The sequence below is a fragment of the Balaenoptera physalus genome (assembly GCF_965194825.1).
Source record: "Balaenoptera physalus genome assembly, chromosome: 8".
In the NCBI taxonomy this organism is placed as follows: domain Eukaryota; kingdom Metazoa; phylum Chordata; class Mammalia; order Artiodactyla; family Balaenopteridae; genus Balaenoptera; species Balaenoptera physalus.
The window spans coordinates 6,400,802-6,414,734 of NC_138887.1; the positions used below are offsets into that span (position 1 = coordinate 6,400,802).

Consider the following 13,933-nt stretch of genomic DNA (forward strand, 5'->3'; position numbering starts at 1 on the left):
AGTGAAATAAAATAACTGGTGATGTTGACCGACTTAGTCATCTGATTGTTCTGGCTCCGGGAGTACTCAGTCTTTGAGACATGAGAGCACTGACCCAACAGGCAGACCCTCCCCTACCCACGTTATTTCAGCCCTTTGTGAAGTTTGCGGACACAACCCAAGCAGCCCCAATGCACTCATTTCTGTGGGTTTTACCGACGCATTCACATTCGACCAACAGAATCAAATTTAGCATGTTGCACAGTTAATTATGCAGCCAACACTGCATTTACACGTGCCACCTTCTCAACGCTGGAGAAATGTAGTTGTGGGTTTTCTCATCTGGGCCTTTGGCGAGTACAGCTTCCCACTGAGGCCCCCTCAACTCCAAACACGATTCACAAGGAAGTCCATCTGACCGATAAGGATATAAATATACATGTGGGCCAATCAAGAATGCTTTGACAAGGAAAGATGCCCACAGTTTATTAAGTAAAATGTGATAAAGCACATAGTACAGTTTCTTTTATGTTTTATATATATATATATATGTACGTATATAAAATACACGTTTAAAGTCAAGAAGGCTTTATTCTCAGCTGTTAACAGTGGTCACATCAGGCAAGTCACAGAAGAGCTTGTCCACTTTAAGAACTTCCACGTTGTTTGATTTTTTCATGATAAGCATTTTAAGTAAAAAGTTACTTCATTCTGAAAAAGAGAGAGACATAAGTAAATGTTTGATTTATGAAACGGTTTTTCCACCTCGGTGCAGGGACCAGGCAGCTGTGTAAAGTGTGCCCACAACATCGACGGCCCTCACTGCGTCAAGACCTGCCCTGCTGGAGTCACAGGAGAAAACAGCACCCTGATCTGGAAGTATGCAGATGCCAATCACATGTGTCACCTGTGCCACCCCAGCTGCACCTACGGGTGAGTGCAGAAAGCTCTGGGTCTGCAAAGGAAAAGGCAGAAGAACAGGGTGCTTCCCATCTTGCAAATTCGTAGATTGAAAATGTCTCCAGACTTTCCAGTCAGTCAAGTACACAGGTTTGTATTTGAGTCAGTTCCTCCAGGTGTTCTGGTCCCACGGCCATGGCAGCAGCAATGATACGCTCGTGGGCAGATCATGGTGCTGGCGGGAGAGCCTCTCAGCCTCTCCAGGTGTGTCTCGTGCCAGGGCCCTGTTCTGCAGTGCCAGCATGTCCCAACAAGAAGAATAAGGGACAGGGGGAACGAGAGCAGAGGTCCTGCCCCGTCCCCAAAGGTTTCTATATATATATATCTTTCCAGATGACTGGGATTCCTGTGGGAATCTTTTATTGGTTTACAATTAATAGAAGATAACATTGCCTGGAATGTTGCCTAAAGATGCTTTTTCTTTTAGCTAGTTGATTGCTAAGCTGTTAATAGGGAAATTAAAACTATTTTGACTGTAATTAGCAGAAGCACTCAGAACGTATATATCTTATTTACTAAAATGATAAATTTGACAATGAAATGGGACTACTAGAAATCAGAAGGAGAAGTTGTCCCATATATTTCACATTCCCTTCTCTCTCTCATAATCCTCAACTTTATTGGCACCGTTACTCTTCTCTGGAGCCATCTCTTACTAGCTGTGTGGACTTGGGGAAGTGTCTTAACCTCTCTGTGCTTCATTTTCCTCACCTGTAAATTAGGATAATAAGACTGCATTGCTCACAGGATTTTTGAGATCTTGAGTGAATACGTGTACTGTAATTAAAATAGCGCGTGGACCACACGAGCACTCAATCAGTGATTGCACAGATGGCGGTGCGGAGCTGGTGGCAAGGTGGCAATGACGATGGTGGCGGTTATAATACTGGTGAAGGAGGTAATGGTGCCTGTGCTGCTGGTAGTGACGGTGGTAATCATGACCGTGACAGTGATGGTTAGTGTTCTGAAGGGGTGCAGAACCTTCCAGCTAGACTTCCAAACATCAGGAGTCTTGAAAATTTTCCGAGTACATCCTAAGTTTTTCCAAAAAACCTATTTTAACTGCATTTATATGGAAGAGCCTGGGCCTGGAGACAAGTGATTTGGGAATGACTGGTACCCTGGTCAACTTCCATTGTTTCACCTTCCTTCTTGAGTTTCAGCCATCATGAGGGTAAATGGAAGGGCTCCATCATTCCATGACCCCGTGGTCCAAGAGTTTCAGTCCCAGGCAGCTGATTCCCCAGCTAACATGTAGGAAGCCTGGGCATTTCCTGTGTGGTTTGCATGTGACTGTCTTCTCCCTCTAATCTTAGTCTAAGCCATTGGTGTGTTGCAAGTGACCTGGAATATTTTACCAAGTTTAACACACACATACACACAAACCCCACTAAAGCCAATTAATTAATTTGAGTAGGGCTAACATTTTTACAATATTTTGTATTCCCAGTCAGGAAATGATAATTTCTTCATACATTCAGATATTCTTTTTTATATTTCAGTAAAGTTTTAGTTGTGTTCTTTCATGTTCTGCCTAAACATTTTGTATTTATTTTTGCTACTGTGAAATGGACCTTGTTTTCTAGTATATCTTCTCATTTATTATATCTAATATATAAGATAGCTTTTGATTTTTTTTGGCCGAGGTGTATATTCATCTCGTATTGGTGGTCTCTACTGAACTTCCTTTGAAATTAGGGTTTTAGTTCATGGTCTTGGATTTTCCAGGAAAACAATTATATCATCTCCAGTAATGGTATCTGTATCTCTCTTCCAAAAGTTTCAAATCATATTACAAGGGCCAGAATTTCTAGAATAATATCAGATACAATGGTAGTGGAGATCAGAATTTTATATCTGATGGTGGTGGGCATGGCTGTAATAAATCACCATTAAGAACAATATTTGCTATTAGTGTGAGATTCTTATTATCTTGTTAAAGAAACAGTTATCTATTCCTACTTCTAAACTCTTTTTTTAAATCCAGAATGAATTCTGAACTTTACCAAATACCTCCTTGGTAGGAATTTCAAGATTTTTCATATTCTTCCCTTTGCGTATACCAGCACACTGGTTATATTGACCACTCTGCAAACTCTACAAAACATAGTATAAACTGTAATTTGCTAGTTTTTCACTTAGTCTATTTTTTTCATATTCCCCAAAATAAGCAATTTCGGAGCAGATTCTCTAAAATAGAATTATATTACCTATATCAAATAAATATATTTTTCCTGTTTTTTCTATCTTTGGGAAATAAATGTGTTTCTATATGTGTGTATGTCTGTGAGCATATAGCATTGGTAGAAAAATATATAGTTTTCTGTAATCTTGTTATTACTATCTCTATCTTCTCCCAAAGGAATTATGTACTAAAAATGGATTTAATTTTTTAAATATGGAGAAATATTGATGGGGTGAGGGGAAATAAAAAACATTTCTTTTACTGTGTATCTGCGATGTGCACAGCATCATGAAACACATAGTCTCAACGATGACTAAGAGCGAACGCGCTGCTTTCCCCATTTGTATTGTTAAGGAACCACTTAGAAAGGCTCTGGGGTCACCACGGCTCATCAGCCAGCAGTGACAGAGCCCAGGTCACAGGCGCATGCTTGCTTCCAGAAGCCGTGCCCTTCCCACAGGGCAGGTCTGCTTACCCCAGGGAATGGGTCAGCAAACTTGAAGCAAATCCACTTTTTTTAATGTATTTATTTATTTATTTATTTATTTATTTTGGCTGTGTTGGGTCTTCGCTGCTGCGCGCGGGCTTTTCTCTAGTTGCGGCGAGCGGGGGCTCCTCTTCGTTGCGGTGCATGGGCTTCTCATTGCGGTGGCTTCTCTTGTTGCGGAGCACGGGCTCTAGGCACGCGGGCTTCAGTAGTTGTGGCTCACGGACTCTAGAGAGCAGGCTTAGTAGTTGTGGCGCACGGGCTTAGTTGCTCCGCGGCATGTGGGATCTTCCCGGACCAGGGCTCGAACCCGTGTCCCCTGCATTGGCAGACGGATTCTAAACCACTGCGCCGCCAGGGAAGTCCGCAAATCCACTTTTAAATGGAACCACATTTTATAGTAAGTCGTCAGGGGAAGGTTTCTTTGAAATTTTATGCCAATTAATTAAACGAAATAACACAAAATTTTGCCTATTTTAATTACATGTAACAAAAAAATAATAAATCGAGTGGGAGACAAGGAATAATTTTTCTGACAAAATTAAATGATAGCATGATATGGCCTCTTTTGCTTGATATCTGACAATCATTTCTGCAGAATTATGCAGGGCACCATCAGCTTTCCCAAGGACCTCTTAATCCTTTGATACTCAGATGGTTCCCTCTTAGGGCACCTATCCAGTCACTACCCATGTCCATCATCTCTTCAAACGTAAACTGGCCGAGCTCTCCCTAGGAGCGTCTCCCTTGTCCACAGCTTCTTGCTAGAAACCCCATAGGTTTCCCAGCAGCACTTTCAGGGGCTGCAAGAAACCCTGCTGCTTGTCCAAAGTTTGCAATTCCAGTTTGCACCACTATGCATAGAGTTGCCATTCTGTTACGGTCTGGAAACCAAACAGGCATTATGGGAAAATATAAAAACACTAGTGAGGAGGGATATTTTGAGGAGGGGTTAATTTTACCAATTTTTATCCATTAGCGAATGTTGTCTCTGACGATTATCCTAGGAGATAAAAGATTGTGAAAAAAGGAGAACTGCTCGTGTGTTCCACTGCCTGAAGAAGCCTGTGTCGGGTGTAGGGATGAAGGCCCGAAGGCTTGCAGGGCCGAGACTGCGTTGTCTGACACCACGGAAAAGAGCTCTCAGACCCTCAAAACCAAGAGGAGTAGAGTATAGAGATCAGAGCCCTTGGAATGAGACAGAAAATGATTAGAACCAGTCGACAGTGCGCATCCAACAAGCACCGGGCCTCTTCACATACCTGAACCAGGCTTCTTCATCTTTCCCCAGGCCGTGAACATCAGTCTTCCCCATTTAATTGGAATATTTTATTTTCCTGTTGACGTTTTTATTGACAAACGTTGCTGTCCTTCAAAGCCAACTTAGTCTGCCTTTTCAACCATCATCCTGTAATCAAAATAACAGATGGTGGTGCCCCACAGAACGGGAACCCAGCTGCTGAGGGGTCACGTTAGGACAAATGATGTCCCTGCTTGACGTACAACATCGCAGTTGTGTGGAAGCGGATGGAGCCAGCCCCTGGCTTTCTGCGTCTGAAATCATCGTCCCTGTTTCCCTGCCCCCTGAGATGCATGTCGTCACTCGTCTGCCCCCCCCCCCGCCCCGCTCCTTAATCAGTGTGCCCCAGGAAATGGTTCTGGTCTCAGCTCCCTGTACCTCCTGCCCACGTTGATGTTCTAGAGCCAGCTGTGGGCCAGCTGAACCTCTGGCAAATGGAAGCCGTGAAAACATGTCAATAATGAAGACCAGAAATGTCTACGTTGTTCAATGCTAGAACAATCCCTATCACAAAGCAGACACTCAAAAATACTTGCTGAGTGAATGAACAAATGAATAAATGCATAATAAACAAATGCTTAAGCACTGTTGAGACACACTGCGATTGTAATGATTTGAAAGTAATTTAACACACATTGCCTTATGATTTAATAAAAACTCTCCAAGAAAAAGTGCTAAAGGAGTAAAATGATCGAAATGTGTATCTCTCTTTCAATTCCTACAGCTGTGCTGGGCCAGGTCTTCAAGGCTGTGCAGTGAATGGGTAAGTGTGACACTTTGTATGGGATGACCTGATCAGAAATGACCAAGAGCGCTATGGGTCCTGAGGGTAATGCTTTCCCTCTTTTCCGACTGCCCTCTGCCTTGGCCGGTTCTCACTTCACCCTGGGCCAGCCTGGGCATCCCTAGCAGAGCTCACCCTGCCCACGCTGCTGGCTGTGCTCTGGGGCCGGGGGGCGGGGGGGGGGAGGGGGAGGGCAGGACAGAAGTGCTGGGCCTCCTCCACGCGGAGCCAGCCTCTCTGCCCAGCGCTTCACATGCAGTCCTGCCCCCTGGGTCACCAGGGTTGCTGGCTCCTTCTCCTCCAGCTTCTCTTCTCTTTCCTCGCTGACCCAGCTGGCCCTACCACAAACCTGCGTTTGAATGACCTTTCTGTCCAATGACAAGAGCTCCAGCTTGGGAGAATTTCTCCCCTTACTTCCTTTTCTAAACACAGGACTTCCTTCAGCATTTCAGTTGTGATCACTTTGCCGTCACTGCCTGAAATGCTGCACAGAGAAAAGCAGAATTGGGACCTCCTGTTCAGACTCATCAGGAAAGAGTGATATTATCCATTAATAATGTCTATCGAAGAATCAGAATTATACACAAGACACTGACCAGATATCCCCAAACACCAGCCAAACATCCAGGAACCTCTGCCATCAGTAATGTTTACAAAATTCCTCCCCTCAACAACCTTCCTCAATGCCAGTCAGCTCAGTCTCTTGCTGAAGAATTAGCCAAGATAACTGATCCCTCCTACTATCAAGTGAGACATTAAAGACAAATGGGGCAGTTTCTCAAAGATAAAGATTTCCTTTTACGCCCCTCTTCACTTGAGCCACGAGGACACCAGCAAGCTCCGTCCTCTCTTTGTGAGTCAATCAGCATCTTAGTAATGAGGTTTTCCGTCACATCCCCACCCTGAAACCAATCAACGACCATTCTTCGTTATATTTACCCTTTTAATTTTTTTCTCTTTTCACTCCCCCTACTTCCCATGGAACACATACTCTGTACAAATTATTCCTGACATCTTTCAACGTCCCCTTCAAAATGGTAAAAACCCATTAATTCAAACTGCATTAATTAGGAAGATGGTATAACTCAGGAGATGACTTTTGCACTTGCTAAGAAGAAACTGTCATATATACTATTTACGTGAAGTACCTTTGACCCACTTATGAGAAATCCGTAAGAACTATGGCACATTTTTTTAGGTGCAAACGGTGCTGATTAATCTTTGATATTCGTTAACATTTCTACCTGAAAATATGAAGTTTGCCAGAAGCTTAGATGGCACAGGTGCTGGAGAAAAAAAGCTTTAGGAAGATTCTAAATTCAGAATCTACTAATTCAGACGGTTCTTTCCCCGTGAGCTTTAGAACCCGAGTCTTGGGTGTTTGCTGGTCCCGAGCCCTGTGGGGTGGCGGGGGCGGGGGGGGGGCTGCAGGGTGACATCACTCATCCATGACAGCTCTGCTGTCCGTGTGGAAATCCTGTCACTTCCTCACCCCCTCCACACTCATGCATACAGCTCTTGAAAGCCCCGGACCCCTCGGGAAGTCTCCATAAGTTTGAAAGGGTCCCTCCTTCCAGCCTGGCCAGCAGACATCGCAAGTGTCACGTGCGGAGGGCGTGCCTCAAACGCGTGGAGACACTCCGGGGAGCCACACAAGTTCATATGAAAAGCATGACTGAACTCTGAGTTACTTTTTAAATGATGTGTTTTCTTAATCAGCAGATGAAAGTATGATCGCTATAGGGATAAGTCCAAGTGGTACCTCAGTGTAAAACATGCGACAAAGCAGGCTCCTATACTGAAGGAAGCTGGAAACCCTGCCCTGGGGCTCGAAGTCCGCCCTCCTTTCTCCTTTACGAGCTGCGCCGTATTCCACTTTCTGAGCTAGCCCTAAATGACGTCATGCTATCAGAACATACGGGAACTATGTGAAATGCCACCGTAACAAACCTCACCCCCTTGCGTGTCCACCTCGTTCCAGGCCCAGGATTCCGTCCATCGCCACCGGGATCGTGGGCGCCCTGCTGCTGGCGCTGGTGCTGGCCCTGGGCGTCGGCCTCTTTCTGCGCAGGCGCCGCATCGTCCGCAAGCGCACGCTGCGCCGGCTGCTGCAGGAGCGCGAGGTGAGCGCCCAGCGCGAGGGGGCGGGGAGGCGCGGCAGCCGGAAGGTTGCGTCTTAAAGATGTATTATTGTGCTCTATTTATCGCGAGGAAAGAGTTGGAAGAATCTCTGAATGTCCGGTTCTAAGCAACTACATGCACATGTTAGTACTTGTATCCAGGGGAATGCAGCTGTGTCTAGGGTAAGTCCCACGGCCGGTTACCACGCCGGGGCGCCCGCTGCCCACGTGGGGTGGGCGCTCGGGCCGGCCAAGGGGAAGGCTGGTGCGCAGAACTGTGAACTCACGAGGTGTTACTTTGGAAAATGCCATTGTCCACACCAGCGGCCGCTCCCTTTGGAGCCACGTCTGTGACCGTGTTGTCCGTGATTCCTCAGCCGGCATCCGTGTCTGACAACGTGTCAGACGCCAGAGGCCCTGGGAAGAGGGACCCACCGCAGCTGCAGCATCATGGCTGTGAGGGGCCCGACCGGTTAGCAGAGTGACCACCACAGAACACTGTCCTTCCCCAAGTGTTCTCAGCCCGGACACAGAAATAGAAATTGCACTTATTGCAAAGGAGCTGTTCTGTTCAAGGATGCCTTTTTTTGGGGGGGGTGGGGGGGTCAGTCCCTGTTCCTTCCGAGTGTCTCACCAAGTTCCTTAGAACAGGCGTCCCTGTCTCCGGAGTGAGAGCCGCGAGTTCTGTCCCCTGGTGTCTGGACCTGCCACCCCTCTCGCCGGCCCGGCGGGCATCGTCTCTTCCTCTTGTCTCTCACAGCTTGTCGAGCCTCTGACGCCCAGCGGAGAAGCTCCCAACCAAGCTCTCTTGAGGATCTTAAAGGAGACGGAATTAAAAAAGGTCAAGGTGCTGGGCTCCGGAGCATTCGGCACGGTGTACAAGGTGAGCCCCCCCCCGCCCCCCGCGAGTACAAGGCGCCTTCTGCTGTGGTGTTTATCGTGGTCACGTGCTCTTTGTGTCACTGAGGGTTTAGGAAATTCCGGTGTTTTTCTCAAGTTGTCTAGGGGAAGTCTTTTATGATCACAGTGACAAGTAAGTGGTCCGGTGAGATCTGTACACAGGCACAGACATTTTCAGGAGGACGGTGTGAGCTTTCCGAGGGGTGGGTGGCACAAGTCAGTCTGAAAGAGGGTTGCCTGTCACGGCCCAGCAGCATCTGAATAAAGCCCAGCTCAGAACAGCTTCCTGTTCATTTCTTTTTCCTACATCCCTATTGCATAGTCTGATTTCAGTTAGGCCTAGACCCAGAATCTCAGAATTCTGGACAAAATGACTCACGCTGACTGTGTAACCGGCACGAGCTTAGGGGTTTTGTCTAACTACTCTGATTCCTGGAACATGATAGCTAAAGAGCTGCTGAGCTCTCGTGACTCCCAGCACCGGTGGCCTTGGGTGCAGGGCTGTGCTCGAGCCCCTCGCCCTTTGGGGTGGGGTCACTAATGATGCCCAGCCGGCCTAGGAGCCGCATCTTACGTGTATGGTGATGGCCAGCCAATGTCTTCCCCTCTCTTTGTCACAGGGACTCTGGATCCCAGAAGGCGAGAAGGTTAAAATTCCTGTGGCTATCAAGGAATTAAGAGAAGCCACATCTCCAAAAGCCAACAAGGAAATTCTTGATGTGAGTTTCTGCTTTATTCTCTAGCTATCTGTGCGCCTGGAAGCCAGAAGCCACCTTTTTTCGTGATTGGCAGCACATTGCTCTGTTTTAGACTCTGTCATCACCGCATTCTAAATGGTCACTTTTCCTGTCTTTTTTTTTCCTTCTGGCTATAGTTGGTATAATTCTCTCTCGTAGAGAAGACTCACTCTTCCATTCTCTTATTGGCCCCCAAAAGTATGGAAGCCCGCGGTCCCCGGGCATCCACCAGGGGCCATCCCCGTGCTAGTGGCTTTACCCCCGCCGTCTCAGTGACCTCCCCTGGCGGGCCTGTGCTGCTCTAGGTGTTGTGCCCCCCACGCCTTCAGTGAAGAAACGGAGGCATGAAGCAGCCCTGGTGCTCAGGGTCGCGTGGCTGGGGGAGGTTTCCAGCACGTGGTTACTTCTGACTCTGAAATGCATGTTCGTTTTCTTCCACCAACTAGCTCATCTTTGAAATGGCTTTGTAAAGGTGCCTAGGATTAACAATATGATGCTCTATGAACTCTATAATCTGTTGCTCACCTTCTGTACTTTTTCTCAAAGTAATTTAAATGTTATTTCCAGCATCCGCTGATTGCTACTTTACGGAGTCTTTGAAATACTCCACAAGATTATTGTTACATGTTTTTACTTGCGATTCTCTTGAACTTTTTCCACCTTCCCTGGACCCTCAGTAGCCAATGAGGGGGCTGCACAGTCTTAGAAAGAGGCTGGATGCAGGAGGGGCCAGCCTGGAGCTGGGCAGAACCCTCTGCAGGTAGAAGCCCAGGAAGCTCCAGTGGACGCACCCTCGGGGTCCCGGCCTAACAGCGCTGGCCTCCGCTTGCTGGGGTGGATGTGGGTTTCTCTTGCTCTTGTCCCAAAGCAGAGCCAGTGAAAGAGGAGCTGGAGGGGCTCAGTGGTGAATTAGGGAAACAGTCAATGGAAAAGGAAAACGACTGCCTTTACTGAGTCAAAAATCTAGAGAACTTAGTTCGTGTTACAGCCACAAAGGACAAAGGTCAGATATAACATTTCCCCACTCTTGTATCTAACCCACAGAATATACAGTAAGCAAAGCAAACATGGGCCTTTTTAAAAAAGCGTTCAAACGGTGAGCGTCCCAGGAGCGCACTCTCTCCAACCCCATTTTCTCCAGGCAGCCTCCTCTCCTTTCATCGCAGCAGGAAAGTCCCAGCCCAGTATTTTCTGCATGAAGGATGATGTATTAACACAGTGCAACAGAAAGTCTCACACACTGATGATAGCTCACCAAGCAAAGTTATCTTTCATTTTAACAGTTTACAGATTAATGTACAGTCTGTTAACGTAGGGTCGACTCCTATTTCCATAACCACAAGAAGTACAGCAAACAAGTGATTTGTGAAGTCTCTTCACTTTCAACCTCTAGGTCCTTCGCCTACACTGTTAAAAAGAAAATCTTTTTGCAGAATTTGCTTCCTTAATTCATTTGTTACTCATTTAAGACATTCTAATAACTTTCACAAAATGGTGTTGAGATGTGAATTTTAACAATATTCACTATGCAGAGTAAGGGCGATTTTGAAGACAGTAGCTATACTTTGGGAAGGAAGTAGCTTCACTGAGAAGGGCCCTCCAGGACCCCTAAAACTGGAGGAAATCTGCTTTCGTGGGCCAGAGTTGGGGTGGAAGATAGAGAAAGGAAAGACAGACAAGGTAAAAAAAAAAGTTTAAAGTCCCATTTCGCCTCTCGTGCTGTCTCTGTCCTGCTCTCCTTCTCTCCCTGCGTCCCGCCCCTGGTTTCTTTTTTCTGCTCTAACACCCGTCCTGTGGCTGTAACCAGAGGGATGGCAGCCCGAGGCCTTCCGCCTGCTTTTCCCGAAGCTCCGTCTGCCCCGCGCGCACAGGGAGCCTGTCCTCGCAGCGTGGGCGTGGCCGTGGGGAGCCCCTGAGGGAAGGGAAAGCCAGTGATTTGAGGGCCAGTTTCATCAGTGAGTTAAAGGGCGAGTTAATTCTGTAACAGGCAGCCCAGGGGGCTGAGCGTGGGCTTTGAAACACTCACACGCACTTGTAAATGGCTCTAGCAACCCGTGCTCTTATTCCCCTGCCCAGACCAGCACTGAGGTACAGCACACACACACACCCTCTAGCCCTGGCGCACGCTGCGGTCAGTGGTGGCTTAGTTACTGGGACACTTTCAGAAATATTCTTAAAGTGAAGTGTCTGCCTCTCCTGAAGGAGTTTAAAGTCTAGTGGAATCCTTTTTTCCCCAATCTTTGTGAACGTAAACTAGTTCACAGATGAGGGAGACGGCAAGAAGGAAGGCCCCCCCAAATTTCAACGGTTGGACAAAATAATAGACTTTCAAGGTCACCGAGCCTCAGAGGCCCTCCTGCCACGTGACTCTGACCTCAGCCATGGGAGCCTCCGAGCATGGGCTCTGCCTGCCAGTCTGCACGCCCGGCGGGGGTGGCCGATCAGAGATGGCTGGGCAATACCAAGCGTTCTTGCCGTAGGTCACGGTGCACCTTTGAGATTCCAAGAAAAACAAAGCTAAGAACAAAGCTCACGTTAGCTCCTGCACACACTGAACAGGACACACGACCAGACGGCATCCCCATTGTGCCTGGGCTTCGGGGTGCAGAAATCTGTGGCTGTACCGGATTTTAATAGGAGCGGGGACCTGGCAGGGCTCCAGGCTCTGTGTGGCCGGACACCCACGCCCATGCTCTGCTCCCTGAGCCCCAGGTCAACTCCTCACGGCCCACAGCAGATGGGCCACTCAGACTGCTCTGATCTGCAGATTTTTCTCCCCTCTAAAATGAATACAACATGTTTCCAAGTCTCAACCAGATCTTAAGAAAATAAGAACAGCCAGAGGATTTCTTTGGTGTTATGGTTGTACAGTTTCCCAGACTGGGGGAGAGACGTGATTTGTCCTTTTCTGGCGATCGCATGGCCTACTGATGTTTCCATAGACTTTCCAGTTTAAATTTAGGGCAGGCAACGGAACGAGAATGCAAAACAGATTTATATACGTGCTCTTTCTGTGTCATAAGGTCTAGAGCTTTCTGGTAGCCCATCTGCCGGAGCACTCAACAAGGCCTCACGGCGCGTGGGGTAAGCGGGGGAGGACCAGGAGGGCCCGGGTCGGGGGAGACCCAGGTGTGGGCCCTGCCCTGACATAAGAAATGTGGTCTCTGGTTGTCATTCACTGGGCCTCAGTTTCCTCTTCAGACAAATAATGGCTTGAGAAGAAACCATTTGCAGGCCTTTTCCAGTTCTAACTTTTTATCAGTAGCCCTTCTCAAAGGTGAAGAGCTGTCAGAAGGTCCATAGTATTAAACACCTGCTCTGCTGTTGTGATGCTGCGTTTACAACACAGACGAGGAGAAAGGCCGACTGCCCATGAGAGCAGGGCGTCTCCACTTAGGGCAGCGTCCAGACGGACGGTGCTTCTGCAGCGGATGTCAGAGCTGTGGGTTTCTTTCCGTAGTGGACGTGGCATGGTCTCTGTGTCGTATGATTTCAGTGTCTTTCAGCCGTGGTGTTCCTGAGGCAGCTCTGTGCCTAGAGATGTGTTGGGCACCACGGGAATGACGCAGCAGGAGCAGGTGTTGGGGAGGTGAGGTGATAAACAAGCCCCAGCTCCGTGCATCTCTCACGGCACACCTGCCCAGGCAAGGCCCAGGGATTGGCATCTCTGGCAAGTTTGCAGGCCGTACTCAGCCTGCTCGCCCGAGGGAAAAACTGCAAGATGCCAGGAGAGTTCAACTTAGATTGGGGTTCAGGGAGGCCCTCTGAGGAGGGGTCAGCCAGGGAAAGGAGAGGTGGAAGGGCATTCCAGACAAAGGCCCTCCCAGGTACAGGCGAGCAGAGGTGGGGAACAGAGGGCAGGAGGACCGGGGGTCTGTGGGAGGAGAGGCTTTGCAAGGCCTGGTGGGCTTCCCAGGAACAGTGAGGCCGGGGGAGGGGTTCAGGCCAGAAACTGGTGCCGTCACGTTTGTGTTTAGGGATATGTGTACGTGCCCCTCCACCTGTCTGTCACCACTGTCACCTCTGGCTCCTGCGGTGCATCCCCCAGCATCCCCCTCGCGTGCCTTCACCTGGCCCAGGCTGTGTTCCCTTCTGCACAGAGGGCCCACACCCCGAGCACAGCAGCGGTCAGATGGGGAAAGGCGCCTCGGAACTTTCTCTTGGAGACCAGGTGATCTGAATAAAATGTCCCCCCCGCCTTTGCATTCTAAAGGGAAAGAGATGGAGTTTATTGGTGGAAATTGAGGATTCCCTGATTCTTAGTCAGACAAAAGCCAGGCCCAGTTGTGTGCATGGTTGTAAATGAAATCAGCTTCCTCCGCCCAAGGATAGCAGAAGGGTTCAAATAAAGTCCACGGCTGTGGGTCTGTGTCAGGCTCCCGCCACGGCAGCCTCCGAATTAGCAGGGGCGGGGCTGGGGGGAGTGGGTTCTGCAGAGCAGCACGGATTTCCCTTCCCAAGGCTGAGGCGGGGCGACACAG

The 13,933-nt window shown here is 48.4% G+C and overlaps 1 protein-coding gene across 5 annotated transcripts in view; it reads left to right on the forward strand.

The window, feature by feature from the left end:
- Positions 1-13,933, forward strand: part of EGFR (epidermal growth factor receptor) — a 190,998-nt gene that overhangs the window by 154,963 nt on the left and 22,102 nt on the right. For all 5 annotated transcript variants that reach the window (XR_014266352.1, XM_082471507.1, XM_082471508.1 and 2 more), the window contains 5 exons: positions 755-912; positions 5,636-5,674; positions 7,677-7,818; positions 8,576-8,698; positions 9,336-9,434. Coding sequence is in view for 4 of the 5 variants with exons in the window: in XM_082471507.1 (XP_082327633.1) it covers positions 755-912; positions 5,636-5,674; positions 7,677-7,818; positions 8,576-8,698; positions 9,336-9,434 (561 nt within the window). In the remaining variant the exon portion in view is untranslated. The remainder of the gene's footprint in view (positions 1-754; positions 913-5,635; positions 5,675-7,676; positions 7,819-8,575; positions 8,699-9,335; positions 9,435-13,933) is intronic.